Source organism: Tamandua tetradactyla, chromosome 6 (genome assembly GCF_023851605.1).
Source record: "Tamandua tetradactyla isolate mTamTet1 chromosome 6, mTamTet1.pri, whole genome shotgun sequence".
Taxonomy (NCBI): domain Eukaryota; kingdom Metazoa; phylum Chordata; class Mammalia; order Pilosa; family Myrmecophagidae; genus Tamandua; species Tamandua tetradactyla.
This window is the reverse complement of record NC_135332.1, coordinates 99,307,767-99,334,511: the sequence shown is the minus strand read 5'-3', so window position 1 is coordinate 99,334,511 and position 26,745 is coordinate 99,307,767. Positions and strand designations below refer to the sequence as shown.

Genomic DNA, 26,745 nt, shown 5'->3' with positions numbered 1-26,745 from the left:
TGGTCAACTGATTTTTGACAAGGCCCCCAAATCCTCTGAAATGGAACAAAATAGTCTTTTCAATAGTTGGGCATGGAAGAACTGGATATCAATAGCCAAAAGAATGAAAGAGGACCCTTACCCTACACCCTAATAAAAAATTAACTCAAAGTGGATCAAACACGTAAATATAAGAACTACCACCATAAAGCTTCTAGAAGAAAATGTAGGGAAACATCTTCAAGACCTAGTAGTAGGAGATAGCTTCCTAAACTTTGTACCCAAAGCACAAGCAACAAAAGAAAAAATAGATAAATGGGAACTCCTCAAAATCAAATGCTTCTGCACTTCAAAAAACTTTGTCAAAAAGATGAAGAGGCAGCCAACTCAATGGGAGAAAATATTTGGAAATCACATATCAGACAGAGGTTTGATTTCCTGTATATACAAAGAAATCATACAACTCAACAACAAAAGAACAAGCGGCCCAATTATAAAATGGTCTAAAGATTTGAATAGGCATTTTTCTGAAGAGCAAATGCAGATGGCACAAAAACACATGAAGAGATGCTCATTTTCACTAAGACTACAATGAGATACTACTTCACACCTTTAAGAATGGCTGCTATTAAACAAGCAGGAAAGTATAAATGTTGGAGAGGATGTGGAGAAACTGGGACACTTGTGAACTGTTGGTGGGGATGTATAATGGTGCAGCCACTATGGAGGGCTGTTTGGCGGTTCCTTAGGAAACTAAATATCAAGTTGCCCTATGACCCAGTAATAGCACTACTTGGTATATACCTAGAAGAGTTGAAAGTAACGACACAAACAGACATTTGCACACTGATGTTCAAAGCGGCATTATTCACAGTCACCAAAAGATGGGAACAAACCAAATGCCCATCAACAGACAAGTAGATCAACAAAATGTGGAGTAACAGATGATGGAATATTATGCAGCAATAAGACAAAGTGGCATCCTGAAGCACATGACAAAGTGGATGAGCCTTGAGGACATAATAATGAAATTAGCCAGACACAAAAGGATAGACACTGTATGATTCCACTTTTATGACCAGCCTATAGGTGTAATCAGAGGCTTATAATACAGAATATAGGGGACGTAGAATACATAGAAGCTAGAAATGGGTGAGCCATTAACTAGAGGTTGAACTCCAATGTAAAGGGAATAGATAGGAGTGAAGGTGGTTCTCTAGTGGGTCTGTAAGTAATATTATCATACTGAAGATGAACCAGATTGAAAGGGTTGTATAGACCTGCATGTCCCACTGAGTAACGCTAGAAATATGAGTTCTCACAAGAATTACTTCAAAGATATGATTCTTCTATAAAGAGTGTTTAAGTCCAGGGTACAGGGAGGAAACTCCTATTACATGCTATGAGCTATGTTCAAAAAAAGCTGTCGGCACTACCACAGCAACGGCAGAGGTAAATAATGGGGGTGGGACAAGAGTTAAGAGGAGGTTTAGATTTCCTGTTTGGTGAGGGTGTGTTTATTGGTTTTCTTTCTCTCGGGAACAATGAAATTATCTAAAATTGAGAATGTTGATGGACTGTATACTTTGGACTCCCTATATGATGCCTGGTGAATGCAGTGGCTGAAGAATGTACTCATGGAAAAGTAGATTGGCGAATGATCGTGTATACTTATGAACAAAGGTTGTGCTGCTACAAAAAGGAACAAAGTCATGAGGCTTGTAACGGTGTGAATGAACATGTGGGACATTTGGTGAGACAAAATAAGCCAGAAATAAAAGAACAAGAATTGTATAGTCACCTTTAGAAAATGCTTATAAGAAAACCGGGGCCTAGATTGTAAGCTTTTAGAGCAGACACATTAAGTCCAGAGTAGTGGCTGTTATTTTTAGATTTTGTGAGGCTGTTTTATATATATAACCTGATATTTAGAAATAAGAATGAAGCCAAATAGGTTGGTGTTAAAGTACTTCAGAGCATAGGGGTAAGGAAAACGGTGTCTATAATTTAGAACCACACATACTCTTTGAGACCGATTGGAAGAAAGATGTATTTTATCTGGAACTGAAATTTTCTGCAGTGCATAATCTAATTCAGCCTATCTGTATAGCTCGTTTGAACAATGGAAACACTGCACAAAAAGAGAAGGAGGTCCTTTGATCCTGTATAGAGTATTGTAATGCCTGGATACATCCTAGACTATGTTAAGCAGATAATAAAAAAGTACTGGCCAAGTTCCCTGAGGGATGAGAGAAAACTATGAAACTGTTAAACCTTACCATCAGGCAACCCCCTGATACTGTGTCAAACTTTAGGTACACCCAAATCAATAGGCCATGCCCTCGGATCATGAGGCTTACTCTTGTGAAGCTTATGTAGGTAGCAAAGAAGCGTAGAGTACTTATAGGCATGCCTTAGAATTACCTCTGGAGGTCCTCTGTTGTTGCTCAGATGTGACCTCAGTCTCTCTAATCTCAACTCTGCAAGTGAAATCATTGACCTCCCCACTACGTGGGACATGACATCCAGGGGTGAAAGTCTCCCAGGTGACATGGGAGAGGACTCCCAGGGATGAAAACAGACCTGGCACTATGGGATTGACAATTCCATCCTGGCTAAATGGGGGAGAAGTGTAATTAATAAAGTATTAGTGGCAGAGAAAGTTCAAATAGAGTCGAGAGACTACTCTGGAGGTTGCTCTTAATGCAAGCTTCAGGTAGACCTTGCTACCTATCATAACCTGCCAACCATCAACCAAGACCATTCCAACCAATCCTAAAAAACACTGAGGGCAATTTATAAGATTCCACAAGGGTTCCAGGCACTAAAGTAACTTGCCAAAAACCTACAACCTCCAGATGGGTCCCTGGTGCAGATAAGTCCTGAAACCTAGCCTAGATTTAACATCAGATGGTTCCATCTCCCTACCCCATATTAGTGAAGAGCCTTCTAATATGAGAAATTTAGAATGGCCATAGCCAAACACCATTAAAAACACCATATAAAAGTGTGGTATAGAAAGATCAAAGGTGATGGTAGAGAGAAGATAGAATTTAACAAATGAATATGAATGCTGAATCATTAAATTGATGCCTCTTTTAGTCTCCAGTATTTTAGAGCAGCTAGAAGTAGAAACCTAAAATTGTGAAACTGTAACCCATATCAAACTCTGAAATATGTTCTACAACTAATTTTAGTGCTGTGCTTTGAAATTTATAGCTTTTTTGTATATGTTATTGTTCACAAAAAAAAAAAGGAAAAAGTGTTGGTTGTGATGATAAAAAAATATTTAAACCCTCTAGCCTCCTATATGCTGGAGCAGCTGGAACAAAAAAATATGAGAATTGTGTGGTAGCCCATGACAGACTCTCGGATCTGTCCTGTGACTAGTTGTTGAAGAGTGCTTTGAAAACAATTGCATTTTTATTTCTTTGCTTAGTATATATGTTATAATATACAATAAAAATGGGTGGAGAAATGTCATCACCTAATCCAGTTTAACAACCAGTCTTGATTAAATCACATCTCCAGGGAGATGATCTGATTACAATTTTAAGCATACAGTACTGAGTAGGGATTAGAAGAAGCTGCCTTTAGAAAATGGGATTAGGATTAAAACGTGGTTTTTCTAGGGTCCATACATCACTTCAAATGAGCACATTCCACCCTCTGGACCCAAAATGACATGTTTTCCCCATATAAAAAATATGTTCATTCCATAACAATATCAGAGAACTTTAAATCATTTCAGTAACATTACAAATAACAATACAAGGTTAAAACCAGTACAGAATCTCAACAAAGTTAGTTACAAGCATAGTCTGTGCTCAGGCAAATTCTCCTTTGTCTCTGGACCTTTGAAAACTCATGACAAATGATTTGCTGCCAACATACAAGGGAGGAACAGTCATGGGTTACATAGACGCATTTCCATAAGGAGGAAGGAACACAGGGGTCACCAGACCTATACAGTTTTGAAAATCTGCAGGGCAAAGTCCATTAGATTTCAGAGTCTGAGAATCATTTATCTTCAGGGCATCTGGAAGCAGCTGTCCCACCCTTTCCAAAGGCCTACACAGAGGCCTGACTCTCTTTGAATGCAACCTTGGGGTACACTGGGGAGACCACCTTTTTCTGGACTCCTCCCTCTCCAAGCATTGGGGCCACACCCAGACTCTCCACTATCTCCAGGGCACATGCTCAACCCCTCCATGTGGTGGCAGCCAGGCTCTCCCCAAACCCCAAGGAATGTGCTTCACCCTCTTCAAGGCCTGAGGCAGCATGACTCTTCCACTGCAATGAGGTGGAAGGCCCATCCTCTGCCTTTGAGGCAACTCGCCCTCTCTACAGGCTTGGGTGGGTCTGTTCTGGCCTGAGGCTTCTTGACTTCAGACCACAGCCTCCATGGCTTTGCCTCTGAAATTATATTTTCTCCAATGTGTCCCTTCTCTGAACCCCCCGAGTCCAGACTGGCAGTGGCTTTGTTTGTATAGCTCCCACAGCACACTCGTTGGCTTTCTATGCAGTAAGCTTGTATCATGCCCATCAGACATAAGGAGTTTCCACAAATTCTTCCTGGATAACTCCATGTCCAATCCTGACATTCTCTGAGATGACTGACTGGTTCCACATCTGGTCAAATCCTCATGTGGGTACTATTCTGTGGGTTTCCCTTTCTGGAAGCCCAGAATTTTCTTGAACTTCAGTTTCTGCTTTCTTAGTCCTCAAGAGTTCAATTCTCAGCTTCTTTCTTTCCTGTCGCATTTCACTATAAACTGAGGAGAAACCAGGCTGCACTTTCACATTTAATTTGGAGATCTCTTCTGCTAAATATCCAAGTTCATGGCTTTCAAAATCTGTCTTCCAGCCAAAGCCACTAGTCAACTTTGCCAGATTCTCTGCCATTTTAAAACAAGGATTGCCTTCCTTCCAGTCTGTAATGACACGTCTTATTTCTGTCTAAGCCTTTATCAGAAGTGTCGTTAGAGTCCACATTTCTACCAACAGTCTCTTCAAAGCATTCTAGGCCTTCTCTATCAAGCTTCTCACAACTCTTCCAGAATCTTCCCCTTACCCATTTAAAAAGCCATTCAAAATGTTTGGTATTTGCAAACTGCAGCAGCACCCCACTCTTGGTACCAAAATCTGTTCTAGTTTGCTAGCTGCTGGAATGCAATATACAAGAAACTGGAATGGCTTTTAGAAAGAGAAATTTAATAAGTTGCTAGATTACAGTTCTAAGGCCAGGAAAATGTCCCAATTACAACAGTCTATAGAAATGTCCAGTCAAAGGCATCCAGGGAAAGATACCTTGGTTCAAGAAGGCCAATGAAGTTTGGGGTTTCTCTCTCAAGTGAGAAGGCACATGGCAAACACAGTCAGGGCTTCTCTCTCAGCAGGAAGGGCACACGGCGAACACGGTGTCATCTGCTAACTTTCTCTCCTGGCTTCCAGTTTCATGAAGCTCCCTGGGAGACTTTTTCCTTCATCTCTAAAGGTTGCTATCTTGTGGACACTCTGCTTTGTGGTGCTGCAGCATTCTCTGCTCTTTCCAAATCTCTCATTCTCCAAAATGTTTCTTTTATAGAGCTCCAGGAACTTCTCAAGACCCACCCAAATGGTGGAGACATGTCATCACCTAATCCGGTTTAGCAACCACTCTTGATTAAATCACATCTCCAGGGAGATGATCTGATTACAGTTTCAAATATGCAACACTGAATAGGGATTAGAAGAAGCGGCTGCCTTTACAAAATGGGATTAGGATTAAAACATGGCTTTTCTAGGGTCCATACATCATTTCAAACTAGCACAGATTTCTAGATCCTACACCCAGCTTCCCCAAATGATAGTCTAACGTAACTAATTATCAAATTAATAGTGGTACAGTGTTAACTAGGCTATAGATCTCATTCAAATGTCACCAGTTTTTCCACTAATGACCTTTTTTCAGGAATCACGTATTTCATTTAGTTGTCATGTCCCTCTAGTTTCATTTAATCTTTGACAGTTCTTTAGTTTTTTTTCCCTCGTGTTTCATGACCTTGACACTTTTGAAGAATACTGATTAGTTACTTTGTAGATTGTCTTTCAGGTTAGACTTGATGTTTTCCATAATTAGATTGAGATTGTGCAGTTTTGATAAGAATACCACAAAAATGGTGATATGTCCTCAGCGCATTCTATCAGAGGATTTGTGATGTGGCTGTTTTATTACTGATGTTCATGTGATCATTTAGTTAAGTAGGTGTCTGCCAGGTTTCTTCACTGTACAGTGACTCCTTTTTTTCCTTGGTGATTGATTAATAACTTGAGAAGCTACTTTGATAGTATGTAAATAATCAGTTTCTCCTCAGACAAGTTACTTAACTTGTCTGAACCTCATTTTCCTCTTATATAAATTAGGTTGTTGTAAAGAATCAATGAAATTCCATGTAAAGTACTTAGCATAGTTCTTTTTTTAAGCATTTATAACATATATGCAGAGAATGATAAATTTAAAAGTACGGTTTAACAAGTTGTTATAGAGCAAATTTCAAAATATGATATGGGTTACCATTCTACAATTTCAGATATTTCCTTCTAGCTATTCTATTATACTGGAGACTAAAAAAAATATATTAATATAGTAATTTAGTAGACATAGTCATTTGTTAAATCTTTTCTCTGTTATAACTCCTCCCTCTCACTTGATCCCTCTCCCACTCTTCTGGGATATTTGGGCAATGATAGTTCTAACTTCTTCATGTGGAACAGAGGTGGCAACATTATGGGGTAGCAACGAGTTGATGTTCTTAGAGAGACTGGGTTTCAGGGATTGTCTGGCATAGGAACTGTGTAGAGGTTATAGGTTTCCGAAAAATAAACCTTGTGAATGAAACTTCTATAAAGCTTCAGATAGAGCCCTGGATATTCTTTACGGTTTTCAGAAATACTGTTGGTTGGGTCTTGGCTACTGTGACAGTTAACAATATCTGGCTGAAGATTGCATAAGAGTAGCCTCCAGAGTACCTCTTGACTCTATTTGAAATCTCTTAACCACTGATACCTCCTTATTTTGTTACATTTCTTTTCCCCCTTTTGGTAAGGTAGACATTGTCAATCCCATGATGCCAGGGCCAGGCTCAGGCTTATCCTTGGGAGTCATGTCCCACATTTCCAGTGAGACTTACACACCTGGAAGTCATATCCCATGTGGCGGGGGAGGGGGGCACTTAGCATGGTTCTTAATACTAACACAATAAAGTTAGCTGTCATAATTATGGGTCTTCTTTCTCTGATAATTTTGAGGGCACCAAAATGCATCTTTTGCCTCTTGATCATTAAGTTCAACTCAACACATTTACTGTGCTCATGGTCCCTAGTATATTCAAGATATAGTTTTAGGTTATCACATTTTTTACTTATCTCTAGTAAGAAATTCATTTTGCCACCCAGTATATGCATATATGTAAGTACTGTTTCATTAAAAGTATAAATCTTTTCTACTTGGGACCTACTCTCTTTTCTATTCTGTTCTCTTTTATTTAAGAAGAAGAATGTGGGTCATGTCATCACCCACTGAAGTGACTTCATCGTTGACTAAAATGATTTCAAAACTCATTAATAGATCACACCAACATTTGAAAACATGGGTGTGGGTTAGCATCTACCTCCATGTAATAGAAAGTGTGGTATGGAAAGAAGGAGTTAGACAAATGTGGGTTTGTCTCCTGGCCCCACTATGTGACCTTGAATAAGGTATGTGAGCTCTTCTCACTTTGAATTTCTCATCTGTGGAACACCTTGGTGTGGACTAAATGAGATAATAATTATCTAGTCCAGTTCAGTGCCTGTCATGTAGATGTTCAATAATTCTTAATTCTTTTTTCTACAAGGCAGAAATAAAGGCATTATTCACATAGGAGGTGGTTTTTGAATCAGGCTTTGGGAATAAGCAGAAAAAAATTTTAAGTAAATATTTTAAACCACTGTAATTGAAAACTAAATGATGTGGATGGTTTTATAAGAAACTATAAATGATCAAAATTGGTTCAAGAAGAAGAGAGAGAAACAGAATAAACCAATAATCATAAACTAAATTGAAACAATAAGCAATATTTCCTTCTCCCTCCACAAAGGCCCACCCAGAATCCTCAATTCCACCAAACTTTAAAGGAACAAATACTGCCCACCACTTTGTACAATTGTTTCAGAGCATAGAAAAAATATAGAGTGATGCAGTCCATTTTGCAGGGCTGGCATAATTTTGCTATCAAAACAAAATAAGATCAAGTTTTAATACCACAGATGTGTAATGTGTACTATATGTATATCTATGGTATATACTTAAAAAGTAGTTTTTCTCCCCTTATTCAGAATGTATGCCCTACTTTATTTCATTTTTTTTTTAAGAAGAGAAGGTTCTAATGATTCTTTTTTTATGCTTATCCATGTTCTGAAGCAGTATTTTTTTTCCTACAGGGTTACAAGAAAATATAGTAAATTAGTTTTCTGCCAATCTCTGGCTTCCAGCAGATGTACTTTATATCCTTTCCCACCTTAGGCAGTCAGGCAAATAATTTTCCACTGGCTCTTGAGGTCCTAATAGATTCTTGATTGTAATATTGTAAGTAGGACAATCCAGATTACTTCTGCTCTATAAAACTCAATAAAAATCCTCTAGGTAGCTATTTATTTTTGAAAATTGTTAGGCCCAATAGACTTTGGTAACTGGTACTGAGATTTCACTGATGACCATCATTTTCAAATAGTCTGCCTATAGGAATTGGAAACTAGAACATTAGTTGGCTCTAAAATGTAAAGATGCCACAGTTTTAGTATGCATTCCTGCTTATACTGTTGAATTCCACGATTTCTAGCAAAACTAACTTTTGCCTAACTGTCCGCGACTTCTCGCTCAGCGTCAAGCCCCCGACCGGCGGGTGAGACAATGAGGAGAGACAGAGAGACGCAGACAAATCCGCGCTGGTGAGAAACACAGATCCAAGACACGTAGCAGTTGTAAGCACAGACCTTTACTGGAGTTAAGCTTGCATTCTCTGTTACAGGTTCCACGCGGGACAAGATACCCCGCGGGGGAACAACCTCTATGCGGCCGTCAGGTACGGCTCCCTGTGGGTCGTCTCCGCTTACCCCGTCCGGGTAACGCCTTATATGCATAATCAAAATCCAATAGGCTAACACCATGTATACAGGGGTGATTGGTAGATGCGGTTGGCGGGTGTGTGCGTCATATGCGGAAGCAGGATGTGGGCACCATCTTGGCTCACTCGATGGGCGGGGGGAACTCTAGAGCAGGCCGCAGCGTGTCCACTAGGCCAGACCCGGGAGGCGGCTCTCCACATCTCCCCCTTTTTTATTATTTTTGGTCCGTAGACCCTTTCTTAGACCCAGTGTCTCCATTGATGAGTGAGCTCCCGTGAGCTTGATTAGCCCACTACTTGTTTTGGTGCTTTGGGGAGTCTGGACTAGGCTTGCTAGGCACCAACCAGAATGCCTCCTCATATAGAGACCGGAGAGCCCGTGAACTGGAAACCACGTGACTCTCCCTGCAGTGCTTCGCCTCGCAACTGGGCTAAGCGGGGCTCAGGAGAGCGGCAACCAGAGTCGAGAGTGTCACTAGATGTCTCTGTGCAATGGCCGGAGTCTAGTCTGGCCAGGACCGTGACTCTGCCTTAGAGATCATCCTTTAGACAAAAATTATGACTTCTGGTGCCGCCTTTTACACCCGGGACACGGCCATGGGCTTTGCAGCAGATCCTGTTTTCGAGCGCCCCGCCCTGAGTGGCCGGGATGGACCGTCCGGTGAGGGGGAGGACCGGGCAGCGGGACGGTCGTTGCCAGGAGCATCAGGGGCGAGTGACATAGCCAACATGGTAGTGACACGTAATTGCTGCTGTGTCTGGAACAAGCGTTCTAACAAACATTTAACAGTGACTAAGCCCACTAATAGTCCCACCGCTACGAGAATCCAAGTAGTCAAATTGGGCCAAGAGAACCATGAGGTGACTCGGTTCCACAGACTTTGTACAGTCTCGCCCAGTTTGGAAAGGTCGAAGGCAACGGGGGTTATTAAAACTGGTCCCCCTTCTAAACAATCGAAGGGTGACCGGCGTTTTCGTTGCTATCTCGTCAGTCGCCGCCGTCATCAGCAGAGTTGGAGACCGGATCTGGTGGCTCTGGTTGGAGGCTTATCAATTTTCTGGGCAACAGTTCCTTGGCGTCCTCGGGCGACGTCACGGTTCTCACCAGTCTTTCCGGAACCCACACTGGTTGACGTCCTGGTTCCTAGGGAAAAACACAAACAGAGCCTCTGGCCCAGCTGAGCACTGGGTCAGGGCCTTGCCATTGTCCTGACAGGACATCCTTCCAACGGACTAGACCTCTATGTGGAGGACTCGGAGTAGTATGCTGAAGAGCAGGTGTCATTCCTAGTGAATTTTCATTTAAAAAATTATATGTAAATAAGGCTACAGACAGTTGAGCCTTCGGGGACAGGCCGTGGCCTATTCCTCTAATGGTTTCCTCCGCCTTGCACGTCGGCCAGGCGGAGGGCCATTCCTGTTGTCTTATGATCGACCGATCGGCCCCGGTATCTAGCAGGCCCATGAAGGGTCTGCCTTGTACCTTAATAGTTAGCATGGGTCGAGACTCCAGGGACATATGGAGGCCTTCAAAAACTTCTCCAGTAGATCCAAACCCTTTATTTCCTCTCTGTCTGGTTCTACTCAGGAAGGATGCATGTAAGCTGGGCAAGAGCAGGAGCTGTGCCAGCTTATCACCCTCTGCAATGACTAGGGTGCCTTGCTGAGACTGAACCATAACCTGGGCAAAGCCTGTGAAATCCGAATCTACAATGCCTGGTATAACTGTTAGTCCTTTCAGGGCTGTGGATGCTCTCCCTAATATGAGCCCAACAGTCTTCGTTGGTAAGGGCCCTTTAAAGGAGGTCCCCACCAATTGGACTCCCATGGAGGGGGTCAGTACAAGCCTGGAGGTGGCACAGAGGTCCAGTCCTGCTGATCCAGGGGATGCGCGAATTTGGACGGGTGTTGTGTCGCCGGATGGCATGCAGGGGGGTCCACCGAAAGGGTGGACCCCCTCTGCCCGTTTTTTGGGTCCTGTTCAGGGCGGCCAGAAAGGCGCACACCCTGCGCATTGAAGGCTGACCTACAGTCTTCTGCGCGATGGGGTCCCTTGTGGCAACGGCCACATAGCCTGGTTGCCGCATATGGTCTACCAAACTGTTGAGTGGCAGGTGGTTGGCCTTTATTGGGACAGTTTCTCTTAATGTGTCCCAACTGGCCACAATGATAACATCCTCTTGGCTTTGTTCCTAGGTCTTTGGATTTCTTTGCAGCTACTTGTAAGGAGCTGGCTAGCATGGCAGCTAGACCTGCATTAGTTAACGGGCTACCAGCATCTCTGCAGAGCCGAACCCATTCCGTCAGGTTTTTTCCTCTGTTTTGTGCTAGGATAACTTTACATTCCTTGTTGCACTGCTCAAATATCATTTGTTTGACTACAGTCTCTGCCACTCCTGGATCTGAGAAAATTCTCTCAGCCGCAGTTTGCATTTTGGCTACAAAATCCACGAAGGGTTCTGTGGGGCCCTGATGTATGTTGCTGAGTGAGGCTTGAGCCTCTCCCTCACCTGTCAGCTTTTTCCAGGCTCCTACGAAACAACGGAAAATCTGGGCGTAGACTTCTTGAGGGAACCCTGTTTGATTCTGGGAGTGGGCACCTTTCCCCAATAGCATATCTGCATTCCACCCGCCACGTCTCCCCGCTGCGTTTTTTGCGGCTTGTTCCTCAGCTAGCTCCTCAAACCATGCTTTCCAATCTATATATCGGCCCTGTGGTAAACAAGCACGGGCCAGCTGAAAAATATCTGCGGGTGTATGATTCAGGGCGGAAAGGTTTTCAACCATATTCAGGGTAAAAGGGGCATTGGGGCCATACTGATGGACGGCCTGCCTCAATTCCTTTAAAATTTTGTAATCATATGGCTCATGCTGATTGTTACCTTGGGGATTGATAATAACTGGGTACATTTCTGAGGCTGGCTGTGGCTCAAGTGGTTGGTAACCACCCAGCATGCCAAAAGGTCTAAATGCTGAGAAAGGGGTCCACTTCCAGAAATGTCTCCCTCTGTTACCTGATGACGAAGAGTTCTGAGGGCCTGTGTACTCGGGCGGGGGGCACGGCAGTAACTGCCCCTCCCCCGACCAGCCTGTAAGGGGTTCCGGGTCTCGCAAAGGAGGGCCACTGTAATTACCTGATTCGGCCACCAGAGGGAGCCCGTGGTGAGGGTTTTTGGCGAGATCACCAAAACCATTCACCGGAAGCCGCCGCGCCCCTGCAGCAGGCGCTGGCGGGGCGGAAGGCTGCGTGGGTGAGACAGGGGGCCTCCCCCAATCGATCAGCGGAGGCGCGTCTGCACCCTCGGTCTCATCACCATCTGACTCTGAGTCAGAGGTGTCTGAACTAGCGCCAGACTCTGGCGGCTTACAAGTGGGCGGCTCACTTTCACAGGAGCCGTCCGCTAAAAGGGTCTTTAAGGGAGCTAACAAAGGTAAACTTCCGGACTGCCCCATGTTTGCAGTCGGCACTGTACTTTAATCACTCGGAGAGCTCTTCCGAGTCCCCGGGGCTACCTGAAAGCCCGCGGGCCTTAACTCTCACGTAATAAGAAGTACTCACCTTCTCGCGGTGATCAGGCGCGGGAAGTCCGCTGCGAGCTCAGGATGCGCGTCCTCACCAGCTCGGGGAAAGGCAGCAGAAGGGTTCCCCGTACGGGCCACCACTTGTCCGCGACTTCTCGCTCAGCGTCAAGCCCCCGACCGGCGGGTGAGACAATGAGGAGAGACAGAGAGACGCAGACAAATCCGCGCTGGTGAGAAACACAGATCCAAGACACGTAGCAGTTGTAAGCACAGACCTTTACTGGAGTTAAGCTTGCATTCTCTGTTACAGGTTCCACGCGGGACAAGATACCCCGCGGGGGAACAACCTCTATGCGGCCGTCAGGTACGGCTCCCTGTGGGTCGTCTCCGCTTACCCCGTCCGGGTAATGCCTTATATGCATAATCAAAATCCAATAGGCTAACACCACGTATACAGGGGTGATTGGTAGATGCGGTTGGCGGGTGTGTGCGTCATATGCGGAAGCAGGATGTGGGCACCATCTTGGCTCACTCGATGGGCGGGGGGAACTCTAGAGCAGGCCGCAGCGTGTCCACTAGGCCAGACCCGGGAGACGGCTCTCCACACCTAACTTTTCTAGAGATTTTCCTCTGGTGCACATTTCTGTGAGAATTCTGATTTAAGTATTTCTGTTCACTAGCCTACTGAGGCCTAAAGATTTAAAGCATGATTGTCGAGGAAGCAAAAGTTTGTCAGTAGGCTTGATTTAAATTGAATCTGGAGGATGAAATAAGTACTTTTGACCTCTTAGTAAGGAATTTATAATTGGCCTCTAAGAACTTAAACTGCCATGGACGTGTACCTAAATGTTGTGAATGTAATTAGCACCACTGCATTATGTATTTGAATTGATTGAAAAGGGAAATTTTGTATATGTATTACTAGAATAAAAATTAAAAACAAACCAACCCATAGGACTGAAAAAGAAAAGTGAGTAGGAGAATATTTGATGATCTTGAAGTAGGAAAGATATTTTTAAAGAGGATACAGAAAAGCAGAAACCATTAGTGATATAGCTACAGGGCATCCTAAATAACAAGGGGCAGATCAGCAGAAGTTATTTACAACATATACAAAACAAAAAATAAGTAAGAAAAAAGCAATTAAAAAACGGCCTAAGGATAAGGTCAGGAAGCATATATGGCCAGTAGTTATTAACATGCACATACGTATTAATAATTTAAAAAATGCAGATTGAAGCCTCATTGAGATAATTTTCCCCACAGTGTGGCAAAAAATATTTACATTGATAATATCAAAGATCAGAATGTGGAGAACTAGAAATTCTTGTTTGATGCATGTGGAAAAATAATGTACAGCCAGTGTAGAGGACGAGTTGGTAATATCTTATCATTTAAATTGAGAATATCATATGTCCAATATTTTCCCTGCTTTGTGTCTTTTCTAGTGATGTACTCAAATATTCTGTTACAAGGATACGTATCAAGGAATGCTCATTGCAGCAGTATTTGTGAAAAACTGGAAACAGCCCTGTTGTCCTTGAGTGGGGAAATGGTTAACTCAACTATGATAGGAGTCTGTGTAATCCTTTATAGCCTCTAAAGAAGAATAAAGATCACTAGATGTGCCTATCATGGGAAAGAGCTCCAAGATACATTATTGAACAGAGAAAGTTAAGTTCATAGCATATGCACAGTAGGATACCATTTATGTTCAACACATGCACATGTACAAAACAGCAAATGAAATGCAGGGATGCAGGGTGTGTTCAGGACCAGGACGGGAATCACTCAGGGATGAGAAGTTTGCTGAGTGACAGACCTGGAAAGATAGACTGAAGTCAGGTTGAGAAGGTTATTGAGTGCTATGCTTGGAAGTTTGGAGTTCATTTTTATTTTTTACTATTTATGTATGCTTGTTTGTTATTGGACAGCTTGTGTGAATTTTGGAGAATGGTTGATAGGTAGGAGTAAATATTTTATAAAAATCACTTTATATTTTTTTTATAAAAATTGTATACTAAATAGAAATAAATAGTTTACTATCTGTTTTTGCTACCTATATATTAAAAGCCTTTTGAAAATGAATCGGCAAATTCTCAAGAAAGTTTGATCGTTAAAATAGAGGAAGCTAACAAGGAACCTGATAAAATATTTTTCTTCCTAGGAGTGGCCCACTGTATTTCCCAGAGTAGCTGCACTCTGAGGTTGCACAGCGGTCAAAGCAAACCCAGCAAGAGTTCCACTCCAAGCATGTGTGTCCTCTTTTGTTATGTGAAGTAAATGTTAACTGGGACACCAGGGATTCGATACAACTAATATTCTAAAATGCCACTGAAGTGATTTTATCTGTGAAGCTGTCAATGATGAATAGTTAGAACTTGGGCTTTTTGCTTCACAGATTTCATTGGGATAAAGCATAGTGTTTTATTTCACACCTGAAGAACGATAGTTCTCAAAGGGGGAGTCCTTAAAAAAATTATTTGTTTTTGCTATCATTTTCAGTACTACTCCGGTTATTAGGGTTCTTGAAAATAACATTTTTTTCCCCTGCAAGATATTTATGTTTGTTTTCTTACTAGTTAAAGATTATTTAGATATAATGTAGTCAAATGATACATAACACAAACATGTCCTGTTATACATATGACCAAAATACAAAAACATTATTAACATTGAAAACTTTTTTTGAGAGAAGCTAAGATGATACTACAAAATAGCACCAAATCTCTACTGTCTCTGAATGATGTCACTGTCACCTTTGAGAAGTCATTTCTTGAATCACGTGAGCAATTTACATTTATACTAGTTAGATTTTATTTTGTAGGGACTTTGGTTGTATTTGCTTTCCTGTGAAGATCCAAAGAATAGCATTGCAGTTAATTTATCATAGTTTGCAGGTGTATAGGCTCAAAAATGGATTTTGATGGCTAATTTAGAAGACATCCATTTCTTGGAAGTAGATTGTCATTATCTGAGTTCATGATAATGATGTCTGTAACCAGAGGCCTTTGCTAATTTGCATAATCAATGATTTCTATGGAGATGTGACTACTAGAGCTACAGATGACCTTCATGCCTCTCCTGTAGACTAAACTACGTGGAAAGACAGACAGGAAGGTGCTTAAAGAGCATGGGCTCAGAACAGGACAGTTAAATAAGTCAATATTTAATGGCATCAATTAAGAGAACCATAGTGATCCATCACAGAAGAAGGATGATCCTATTAGTGGGGCCTAGATACTTAAAATCTACAGGTTGAGGCTCTTCTCCTTGGACAGTGGTTGGATGGACAGTATCAATAATGGCCTTCTTGACTCTGCTTTCTCCAAGCTTCCATTGTGCATCAGATCCTTCTGGCTTGATATACCGTAGGCAGGAGGTTATGGCACTAGCTCTTTGAAGTTGACATTGGGAATGGGAAGGGGGTGATGGATTTAGGAGAGTTTTCAAAGGTAAAAAGCACAGAACTGGTGACCAAGTAGATGTAGTCTAAGGGAAAAGGAGGAATTAGAGTGCCTTCAGGTCTCTACTGCTGCTAACTAGGAAAGGTGGGGCAGAATGCATGGCACTTTAGGCAGCCACAGAAACAGAACCACAATGGTGGGGAAGTGTATTTAGGGAGGTGCAATTAGTCCAGAGGATACATGAAAGAATCTGACTAATAGTACTTGGTGGGTAAATCGGGTCCATAAAAGGCCTTGAAAATGTTGGACTAGAATGATTATCCACTGATACTGTCTCAGCAGGGAGTGGTCTGCTCACACCTACATTTTAAGAGCAACACAATAATATTTAAATATTTAACAGTATTTGTGTTTAATTAATGGCACTCTGGTGACTATAATTTTTTTCAGTAATTGAACTGTTGAATTTTCTGTTGTCAGTCAGTTGATTTCATATGATGTGAATAGTTCAATTTTTTTCTTATTTTTTTTTTTTTACATTCTGAAAAGACAAAGAGAAGCTCAGAAATATTCTGCATAGAATCTCTTGAAGGAGTATTCTTTATTTCTCAGAAAACTTACCCAATTGTACCACAAATCTTTGGTAACTTCAGTCTACCTCAGTGATTGTTCTGTAGAGCCTAAAGGAAACTGAATTACTTAAATTGGAGTTAGAAGATTGGAAAGAGCTGTTATAGTGTGGAGACTAAATCTTGAAATACTGCATTTAATTTTTTTAATTTTTGTATCTGTAGCGCAGGGTCACATTTCATTATTTTTCCATGTGAGTATCCCATTATTACAGCATCATTTGTTGAATTTTTGTTTGTTTTGCTTGGTTTTTTTTTTTTTGGGGGGGGGTTAAGTACATGGACCAGGAATCGAACCTAAGTCTCCCACATGCCAAGCTAGAATTCTACCACTGAACTACGCACTTAATTTTTAAGAACATTCTTTTGAGTGTGTTTGAGATACTCTCAAGCAGTTTATTCCTTCAATAATGGAGTCACAGGTAGTCTACTTCATTTAGTTTGTTTAGTGAAGATATTATAATGAATTTACTGCTCTAAAGTTTAGATTGACACCTTCATTATTATTTGAATGTTTATTTCTTAGACAAAAAGTGATAAACTAAAGGAAAGAAACAGACTGAAAGTTTCAGATTTGCATATTCTGAACTTTACCTTTGTCTATTACATATAAGAAGCAAGCCTTCTTGGGGAATGTGCCCTTGGAACTTCCTTTCTTTTTCCACTGTAGCCACTCAAGGTTTCCCCCTCTTCTGTCCTTCCTTTTTCTTTGAACCTAATGCCCTTGGGCTCTGAACTCTTGCTATTTTCTTTTCCCAGGTCAGCTGAGGCCTAAAAGTGTGAGACAAGAAGGAAAAGTAGATCTTCATCACCATTCCATCCACTCCTCAGAATATCAGTTCCCAACTACTATGATGAAATACCCAGGATATTTTCCTCTGAAGCATAGATGAATTATTTTGTGTGTGTGTGTGTGTGTAGAAGAAAATAATTTATTAACGATCTTGCAAGAACAGGTGCCCAACCGAAAAAAATGATCGCTGATGCGCCAAGCAATAGAATGCCACAGGCTTTATACCCCAAGCTTAGCATGCAGCTCCCTCCTGTGTTTCTCCACTGATAGAATACTCCAGAGGTTACAGTCTATCTGGATAGTCTAACTAATTTAAATACCCACCGAAAGTTCCCAGCTTTTGATTATGCTTTACATTTCAGTGACCCTGGCCGTTAGTTATTTAAACTTGTTTTTACCTATATGAGGATTTGGTGCCAATTCTAGGCTTGTCCGGGCCTTCCCGTTTTCCTGCCTGCAAGACCAGTCTGAGCCGTTTTGCATCCTTTGTCTAGTGAGTTCCATTTCTCTCATCCTGTGCTATCTTATGTGAAAGCTAAACTTAGCTTTATTCTTACAAATTCCTCTTTCTTTTTGAACTCTTGGTTTTCACATTGTAGTCTTTTTTCAAATTTGATTAGAGCTATTTCACCCTCATCATAGGGATCTTCCTCTTTAAGGGGATACAGATGATTTTGCCTGTACTGAATAGGCATTTGCTTGGTGCAGCACCCAAGTGCTGTAAGTACACCAGCTACAATGACTAAAGAAGTTAGCAGGGACAGTGCCACCCCTTTCCATTTCCCAAATCAGCTTTCTAACCATCCCATGAGGGGGTTATCAATGCCTGCATTTTTCACCAGTTCTTTAGATAAGGCCATTAGGCTTTGTCAACTTTGGTGATAGTTCCACCTGGGGCTGTATTATTGGGGATAAATGTACAACAACTACCCCAAGCACAGATGAATTTTACTTAAATCTTTTGTAGCCCCAGAATCCACTAACAGCACAGGATTGCTCTGTAAAAAAGGGTTCATGGTTGGTAGCAGTATAAAGGACAGCAAGCAGGTCAATCTCTTTACCTGATGGAGGGAGAAAAAAGGGACGACCAAGAAACCAACCTTGATCTGGGACTGCATTGGCAGGAAGCCGCCAGAGAACCTCCTCTCCCCATCCTCACCACCCTTTTCATTCTGTCATTTGCTTCCCTGGCTGAAACCCTTGTTTATATTTACAGTGACTTGGAGTAGGGTTTACATTGGGTAGGAAGGAGAGATAAGAGGTGGCATGAGTCTCTAATCGCACCTGTACTACAAGAGAGATATTTTCTTGTCATCCAGTTCAAGTCTCTAATCATGTTCTGCCCTCCAGCCCTCACAAGTAGTAGTTAGAGTCTATAAAATCATTTTTATTTTTAATTAATAGAATGGAGGTATTTCTAAAGCATAATTTAAATGTAGAAAATGAAGTCTTATGTTTGTGAATAAAATAAAAGTTTGCAGCATCATTATAGTATCTGTAGTTGTGTAGCAATTTAAAATGAGGTTTGATTTGGGTAACTAGTTAAGATATTTTCCTATTTTTATCAATGACTTGTTTTATTATGATTCTTGTTAAATTTTACTCTAGGTTGTGTTATCTCAGAGAGAAGCTATAACTTTATGACTCCTGCCCTGGTTCTTTTTACCCCTTTCCCTTTATTTGCTCAGTTCTTAAATCCTTTAAAGCCTGCTTGTAACGGGAGAATATCTCGTGTTCCTATGGAGCTACACTAGCTCAGGCGTACATAAAAGTGTCCACATTGTTTCTAAGAAGCTAGCAGATTGAAGAAAGTATGTTTGATGGTCATAGATGTGTGACTCCCTGAATAATCGTGATTAACAAATGAAAATAGTCATAAGTTCTAATATTGTCTGTTAGGTTGGAACTTGAAAGATCTTTTTACCTTATAGATTCTGTGATGCTCCGATCTTATATGAGTTTTCCATAGAAGCCAATACAATTGTTGTTTTTATTCATGAAGTTTTAAAAGTTAATTTTTCAAGTATTGTACAGAGATCTTTCTTTCCCCTTCTTACATCATTTGTTTATAAATGCCCATATTACCCTTTCTTATATTTCCTACAAATAAGGATTTTCTCCCACTTAACTTCAGTGAAACTGTTAAAATCAAGAAAGTAACATTGATAAATTACTAATTCAAGTTTATGAACTTTTCATTTGATTCTTTTTGTATTTTACATCTTTCTTGAAATTCCTAATCTGATTAGAAATGTTGTCCACTTCATCAGCTAGATTCTTTAACATATTAATCACAGTTATTTTAAAGTTATTTAATAATTTTGACATCAGGGTCTGACACTGTTGATTATTTTTCTCTTAATACATTTTTTTCCCCTTGACTTTTTTGTGTCTATCATAAATTTTGATTGAATTCTGGCCTATTTGTAAAAGAACAATAAGGATTGAGATAAGTAGTATCCATGCTTGGAAATTGGTGTTCTTTTCCTGTCAGACCATTAGTGAGCTGGGCAGGGGTTGATTCAATCTACTTAGTAGTTGAACTGGAGTTGTGTTTTTTTATTGCCATAGTTACTTTTAGCTCAGCACAGACTTCAAGTTCCTCCTGCTGCCTTGTGCAAGTGGAGTGCCAGAGGGTTTTTCTTTGGTCCTAAGGGGGCTGGGCCCTGTGTAGCTGGTCTCAGGGGTGGAGCTTTCTCACTGTTCCTTTCCATCTTTGCTCTAACAGTCACACCTCACCTTGTGTAGGTGGAGTTTTTGGGTGGGAGCAAATTTCCTTTCTCTCCCCACTGATATCAGATCCTAGGCCTAAGCAGGTTTACTACTGTGCCCCCTCAACCTCCCTGCAAGATTGCCTTGGCTTCTACCCCTTCCTCAGCAGTGCTAGACTTTTGCTACAACCCTGTGTGTTGGTGATATCCCTCACTAGGCCACCCTCCTTGAGGACACATCCTCACCCCTCTTGGGCTCTGGCTTCCTTATGTGTGCAGATGTACATTTCATGTCACTCAGGCTCCAGCCCCTCTGACTACCTCCCACCCCTCAATCTCCTTTTCCCTCTTGGGCCCCACCAACCCTGTGCTAGGCACTTCTGCCTGGACACTCTCTTAACTCTGCTTGGGCTTTGCCCACACCTGCCCAGTCCCTGTGGGTAGCCCTCAATCTAGTGAGGCTTGTGGGGCTCCTGCACCTCACCCCAGGTACCCAGCTACACAGATGTCTACTTCTACCTGGTCTGCCTGGTAGCTCTGAAAAGGGAAGGGGAGGGAATGAGAAGACTCATGTACCTTTGTAAGAAAAGACTTAAGTTTCTGTATTTACTGATCATCCTTAGTACAGATAAGCTAATAAATATAAACATTTATATTCTGTCTTTCTTACAGGTTATGAAGTTCACGGTATGGAAAAAATACCAGACAATGGACCAGCACTTATAATTTTTTATCATGGAGCTATTCCTATAGATTTTTACTATTTCATGGCTAAAATTTTTATCCATAAAGGTAGAACTTGCCGAGTTGTTGCTGATCATTTTGTCTTTAAAATTCCAGGTAAACGGTGATATAAATATTGTAAATAGTAATATAAAAATATTTAATTAACATCATCAAATTATGTGGTAGTCTACGTCTTTGAGCTCTAGTATCATTTGAAAGGGCTTTTGCCTTTTTAGGGTAATGTGTTTGGGACTCCTATTTGGGAGTATATTAATTATCCTATCTATGTAATAAATCTAAATATAAAGATTATAGCCCAAAATGCTATCTAATTTCTTTATTAACAGATATTTAGTCGTTATTTTTTCAAGTTAAGTTTAACTTTTAAAACATAAATTTATAACTTTTGTAAAACAAATTAATCTATATTTTGGTATGGAAGGTAGTTGCTTCTTCATATGATAAATCTCTTCATGAGTTTCTGATTTTAAGAGTTTAATTTTGCCATAATTAGATTTTGATTATTGTTGGCTTTATAGCAAATAGAAATTAAAAAAATTAGCGAGGATATATTTTATCACATAATGATATAGTTTTCAGAAGAACTATGCTAAAGAGGAATTTATGTCTCTTATTATAGTTAAACATGCCTGGTAGACTTGTAACTCTTAAGATTGGGGAGTGCATTTCTTTCTAATTTGTTCATAAAAGCTTTGATTTTTAAAAAGAGATTAATTAACCAAATGGTTTCCAATACAATAGAGTTTTTAAAATATTATTCTTAAACTCGATGGAGATTGAATTTTGTATTTTTCTATCACTAAATCTCTAAAAACAAGCCAAGAAAGTTTATTTTATGCATTGTAGAATTAAGAAAGCAAAAGCCCACTCAACCAACCAAACAAAAATCATGCAGTGAATTAAATAATGTTCTACTTCAATGCTTTTCATAAACATGGTTAATGCTTTGGGTATCATTGTGTCACTAAAAATCATTTGTACTTTGTGTACAAACTAAATAGACTCAAATGCTTTCCTTTGAAGAATAATATAATCACTTTATAATAATTTTGGAAACTAGAGAAAAAATCATTATAATCTAACCTAGCCTATTATGTTTATTAATTTTGCTTTATTTTTCATTTGACTATTTTTCACATATTATACAAGCAATTTTGCTTACTTTTTTAAGAAAAATTAATATTGGCATATAACATTTTACCTTGGTCTATAAAGTATAATTTTATTTATTGGCTAAGATACTTGCTTAGCTAGTCTTCTCTTACAGAATGTTAGGTTCCTTCCATTTTATAAAATCATTTTATAAATAACAGATGTGAATATGTTTTGTATTTGGCCTTTTTCAAAAAAATTTCCCCTTTTATGATCAGTGTTTTGGTATTAAATCATTATAATTCTAAGTACAAAACAGAAGATTTTACTTTTTGTATTTTATGAAATCTCCCCTGTTCGTCCATTTACTGTGAGAATGAAGCTGGTCAAATCAGTGACCTTTTACGATAATACAAGGTAAAAATTATTCCAGTCCTGGTATTAATTATAATCATGTTCAGGTAGGGATAGCTTTTTAATCCTGTGAGAATTGTGTTTAGTCTGCAGTTTTCACCACCCATCCCCATATTTCCCAGTCTCAAGGAATAATATATATTAAAAATCAGTCCTCTAAAATTCCAGTTGAGGATTTGATTAACATATTTAATTACTAGCAGATTATTTCTTTCAGCCATAAATTGTTATGATTCGAAAAGCTATATAATATTAAGACCTGGAATTAGTTAACATCCTCACTTTATCAAAAACTCTTACTCTTAGTGATATTTCCTATTTTTGAGTTTTAAACATTTAATTGTGGAATTAACATCAGCTAGCTTTTAATTTAAATGCCTTTAAATTATTGTCTTGCGGGTTTTGGCTGGCCTAAGCATAGTTAAATTCCAATTTCTTGAGTGGTTTTCAAGAGGTTAGTGGAAGGTTAAATATTTGGTTGCTGATGGGATGTCATTTATGATTGCTCTGATAAATACTTTAGACAGTGTTGGGCTGTGTGATGGTGTAGAAGGACCTTTGGACTAGACATACCTGGACTGGAATCTCTGCTCTGCTCCTTACTAGGTGTGGGGCTTTGAGCAAGCCGCTTACCTTTTGGAGCCCTTTTCTTCACAATGGGGATAAGCCCTATGTCCTTTAATCCCTGTTTTTTCTTTAAGGATTGTTGTGAGGAGTAAATTTAGGAAATGCAAAGTAGCCAAATAATAGCTAGTATGGAGGTGATCAATAATGGGTGAGTAGTAAGAAGTAACTATTACTTCACCAACAATATTAATCTTAATTTAACCTTAAGATATTTTGTTGATTTAAAAAAAGGTAAAAGAGTTTACTCATTCAAACATAGATGATAAACTATGCAAATTGTAACACTTTTTATTCTTGAGGAATTTGAAAATGTACCTTAATGCTAATGTCTCTTTCAGGGTTTAGTTTATTACTTGATGTATTTTGTGCTCTTCATGGACCAAGAGAAAAATGTGTAGAAATTCTGAGGAGTGGTCACTTGCTAGCTATTTCACCAGGTGGAGTTCGAGAAGCCCTAATTAGTGATGAAACCTACAACATTATATGGGGTAATCGTAAAGGCTTCGCTCAGGTGGCAATTGATGCAAAAGTGGTAAGTTCTATAAGATTAATTATTAAAGTCAAACTTAGTTGAACTTAAATTAAGTGCTTATACAGTGAACAAAAGTATAAAAGAATTTAGATACTTTCATTGCAGTACTTTAAAAAAAAATAGGTACCAATAGAGAAATAATTCTTCATAAGGTACCAATAGAGAAATAATTCTTATGTGTGGAAACTGTCTTAAAATCTTCAAGGAAATTTGGCAAAGATCCAACAAGATTTTATTTTCCATTTCAAAATCTGACTTCTCTTCATCAGATGTATAAAAAAATTTTGCATTCCATCAGGTATACTTTTTTCCCTATAAGTGTAATCAGTCAAATTCTATGTTTTTTAATCCTTTGCTCTGATTGATTTGGGTACATTTTAGTGGCAGTTGTTGATTGGTTTCATTCAAGTTCTTTTATCTATGACAAATTCATATAGTAATAGGACTCAGATAGAATATGATGATGATTTTTTTAATCAGCAAATTGTGATCAACTGTCTAATAGTATGAATAATGATAAGAAAGAGATATTGATGTAATTTAGATATTTTTAAAAGGCTTTACAAATGAATTTGCCAGTAAAACTAAATGTTCCTCTGGAATTCAATATAATTATTCTTCTTTGTTAGAACAGAGACTGTAAAGGCCAATTTTGTTCTCTTATTTTGCCTTTGGAGAGTTATTTCTCAGCTTTTTGGTCTTATATTGTGCTTTATTACTTATGGAATGTTTCTTCTTTGTTTTCTGTTAGTCTGTTAGTAAAAAGAAATCATAGTACATTGACAGAGTGACGTTTTCTTTCAAGGGAAGTTAAAGACTGTGGGCAATAATGAAAATGTCTCCGTTTCTTGTATATTCATTGCTGCCATATAAAGAAAGACACCACCAGTTGGCTTCCTTAGCTAGTCTGTCCATCTTGCAAATACAAGATGTTAATTAAAAAGAAAGAGATAACGAATGGCTTATTCTAACCCAAGATCAGTATTTGAGAAAGAATGGAAATTATCTCTTAATTTTTTGATTGCAAAGTTAAAATACAATGCTTCCAGCTCTATTCTCTTCTGTGTGTGTGTGTGTATGTATATATGTATGTATGTATGTACCTCCTAGAAGTAAGTGATTGCTGTGTAGTATTTTAATACTGTGATCCTAGTAGAAGAGTTAATGTTCTTGTCTTAGTTCTTAATAGAAAATAACATAAAAACATAGTACTGTCCCATAGTAGATTATCCCTGAGGATGAGGCCATCTTTTTATATCCTTAAATCTCTGTGTACTTAAATGCTCAGTATTTAGTAGGGTCTAACTATTTGTTGAATTGAATGAATTAAAAGAGAAAACAGATATTTCAACACTAGAAGAAAGAAGCTTTTTTTTTGTTTGTTTTTTGCACGGGAATTGAACCCAGGTCTCCGGCATGGCAGGCGAAAACTCCGCCTGCTGAGCTGCCATGGCCTGCCCGAGAAAAGAAGCCTTTTGAATATAACTTCATGCTTATAGTATTAGTGATATAGTATTAGTGGTAGTGTTTTACTTATTGTCTAACAAGTCTTAAGTACAGAATTGGAAAACAAAAACTTAGATTAAATATAATATAGAATACAAAAGGAGATGCATGGTTGTATAAAACATTCTGTGTGATATATTAAAAAGCAATGATAGAAGCTAAATACCTATTAGAGTTATGTTTTCAAATTTATATTTTGAAAGAATTATTCCTTGTAAGGCTCAAGATAAAGATGAGAAAAATCAATTTGAAATCACATAATTTTATCCTAGGATTCTAACTCTTCAACTTTAAGCTTGAAGTTTTTAAGAACATAGTTCCTGAAAGACGTGATCTAGAGAAAGGCACTCCTCCAATGTTTTAAAAACCTTCTAGATAAGATTTAATTAAAAATTTTTTTAAACAAAGCTTCAGAAAGTTTAAGAATCAGCCTTTTACAAGTTTAAAAAAAAAGTTAAAAACAAGATTCTTGAAGTCCTGCTGATTTATATTAGCATTATCGGTTTGGTAAACATTTTTACCACCTCAGAATTTGTAGTACTTTTACAGACTTTATTTTGGTACTGCTATACAGTAAGTAGGTGATGCATGTGATTATTCCGATGTTACAGATGAGAAAACTCAGGCACAGAGAGATGAAGGGATGGAAGGCAAGGCAGAAGCAGACAGAGCATTCAGTTCAGGACTTCAGGCAGCTGGTGCTAGTGCCATCCCTGACGGCATTTCACAGTGAGTTTGCTGACACCCAAGACTGAAGGGCCTTTCAGATACTTGAGGGACATCTTTCAATAATACATGTATGTAGTTGTAAATGGGAAATCCCTTAACAGATCTCAAAAAATTACCAGAAGCTATTAGTGAAGATGGAAGGCTCTCATGGCAGGAATACCTGCATTTAAGTTGTGATATAGCAATAGAAAGTAAGGGAGAAAAATCCAGATTGTCAGTGCAAGTTTGGTAGAAAATAATTAAGATTCATCTGAAAGATGACAGGTTTGATATAATGTAAATCTCTCTTATTTTGTGAATTACTAAGAATTGTAATTTTGTTAAAAAATTTTAGGTAACCTCATGTCTAAATAAATTGAAAAAAAATTTTGGTTCACTCTTACTGGAAAGCAAGTGACAAATATAAAAGAAAATGGACTTTTGAAGGTGGTGGTACACGAGCCAGAAATTGAACCCAGGTCTCCCACATGACAGGCGAGAATTCTACCACTGAAGCGTCCATGTACCCTAGACCTTGTTTTACTTAGTAAAATTCTTTAGATGTATTTCTCAGTTAATCCATTAAACAACCTTAGATATAAGGATAATTGTTATTATTATCCCCATTTTGTACCTAAAGAAACTGAGACTTAGACGTGGTACATAACTTGTCCAACAGTTTGTACTTTTTTGATGGTTGAGTTAAGACTGCAAGACTATGCTGAACTGATTCCCCAAGAATAATTTTAAAAATATACCTCCTCTCTCTGTTTCTCTCTCTTGCACACCTGTATGTGCACACATATATGGAGATGCCCACACACATATGTATATAAGAGTTCAATTCTAGGTTACTTGCACAAGTACTTTGTGTACAAAGGGAGCACAAGGAAAGGAATTCATAATTATATGAGAAAGTCAAATTATGATAA

General features: G+C 39.3%; 1 protein-coding gene across 9 annotated transcripts in view; it reads left to right on the top strand.

Moving 5' to 3' along the window:
- The window catches only part of TMEM68 (transmembrane protein 68), a 72,787-nt gene that overhangs the window by 22,431 nt on the left and 23,611 nt on the right, over window positions 1-26,745 (top strand). For 6 of the 9 annotated variants that reach the window (XM_077166771.1, XM_077166772.1, XM_077166767.1 and 3 more), the window contains 2 exons: window positions 20,860-21,027; window positions 23,406-23,599. In XM_077166771.1, coding sequence (XP_077022886.1) covers window positions 20,860-21,027; window positions 23,406-23,599 — 362 coding nt within the window. Of the gene's footprint in view, window positions 1-14,886; window positions 14,903-17,442; window positions 17,970-20,859; window positions 21,028-23,405; window positions 23,600-25,716; window positions 25,835-26,745 lie in introns of those variants that run through there. The other 3 variants (XM_077166774.1, XM_077166773.1, XM_077166770.1) reach the window with 3 other exon arrangements.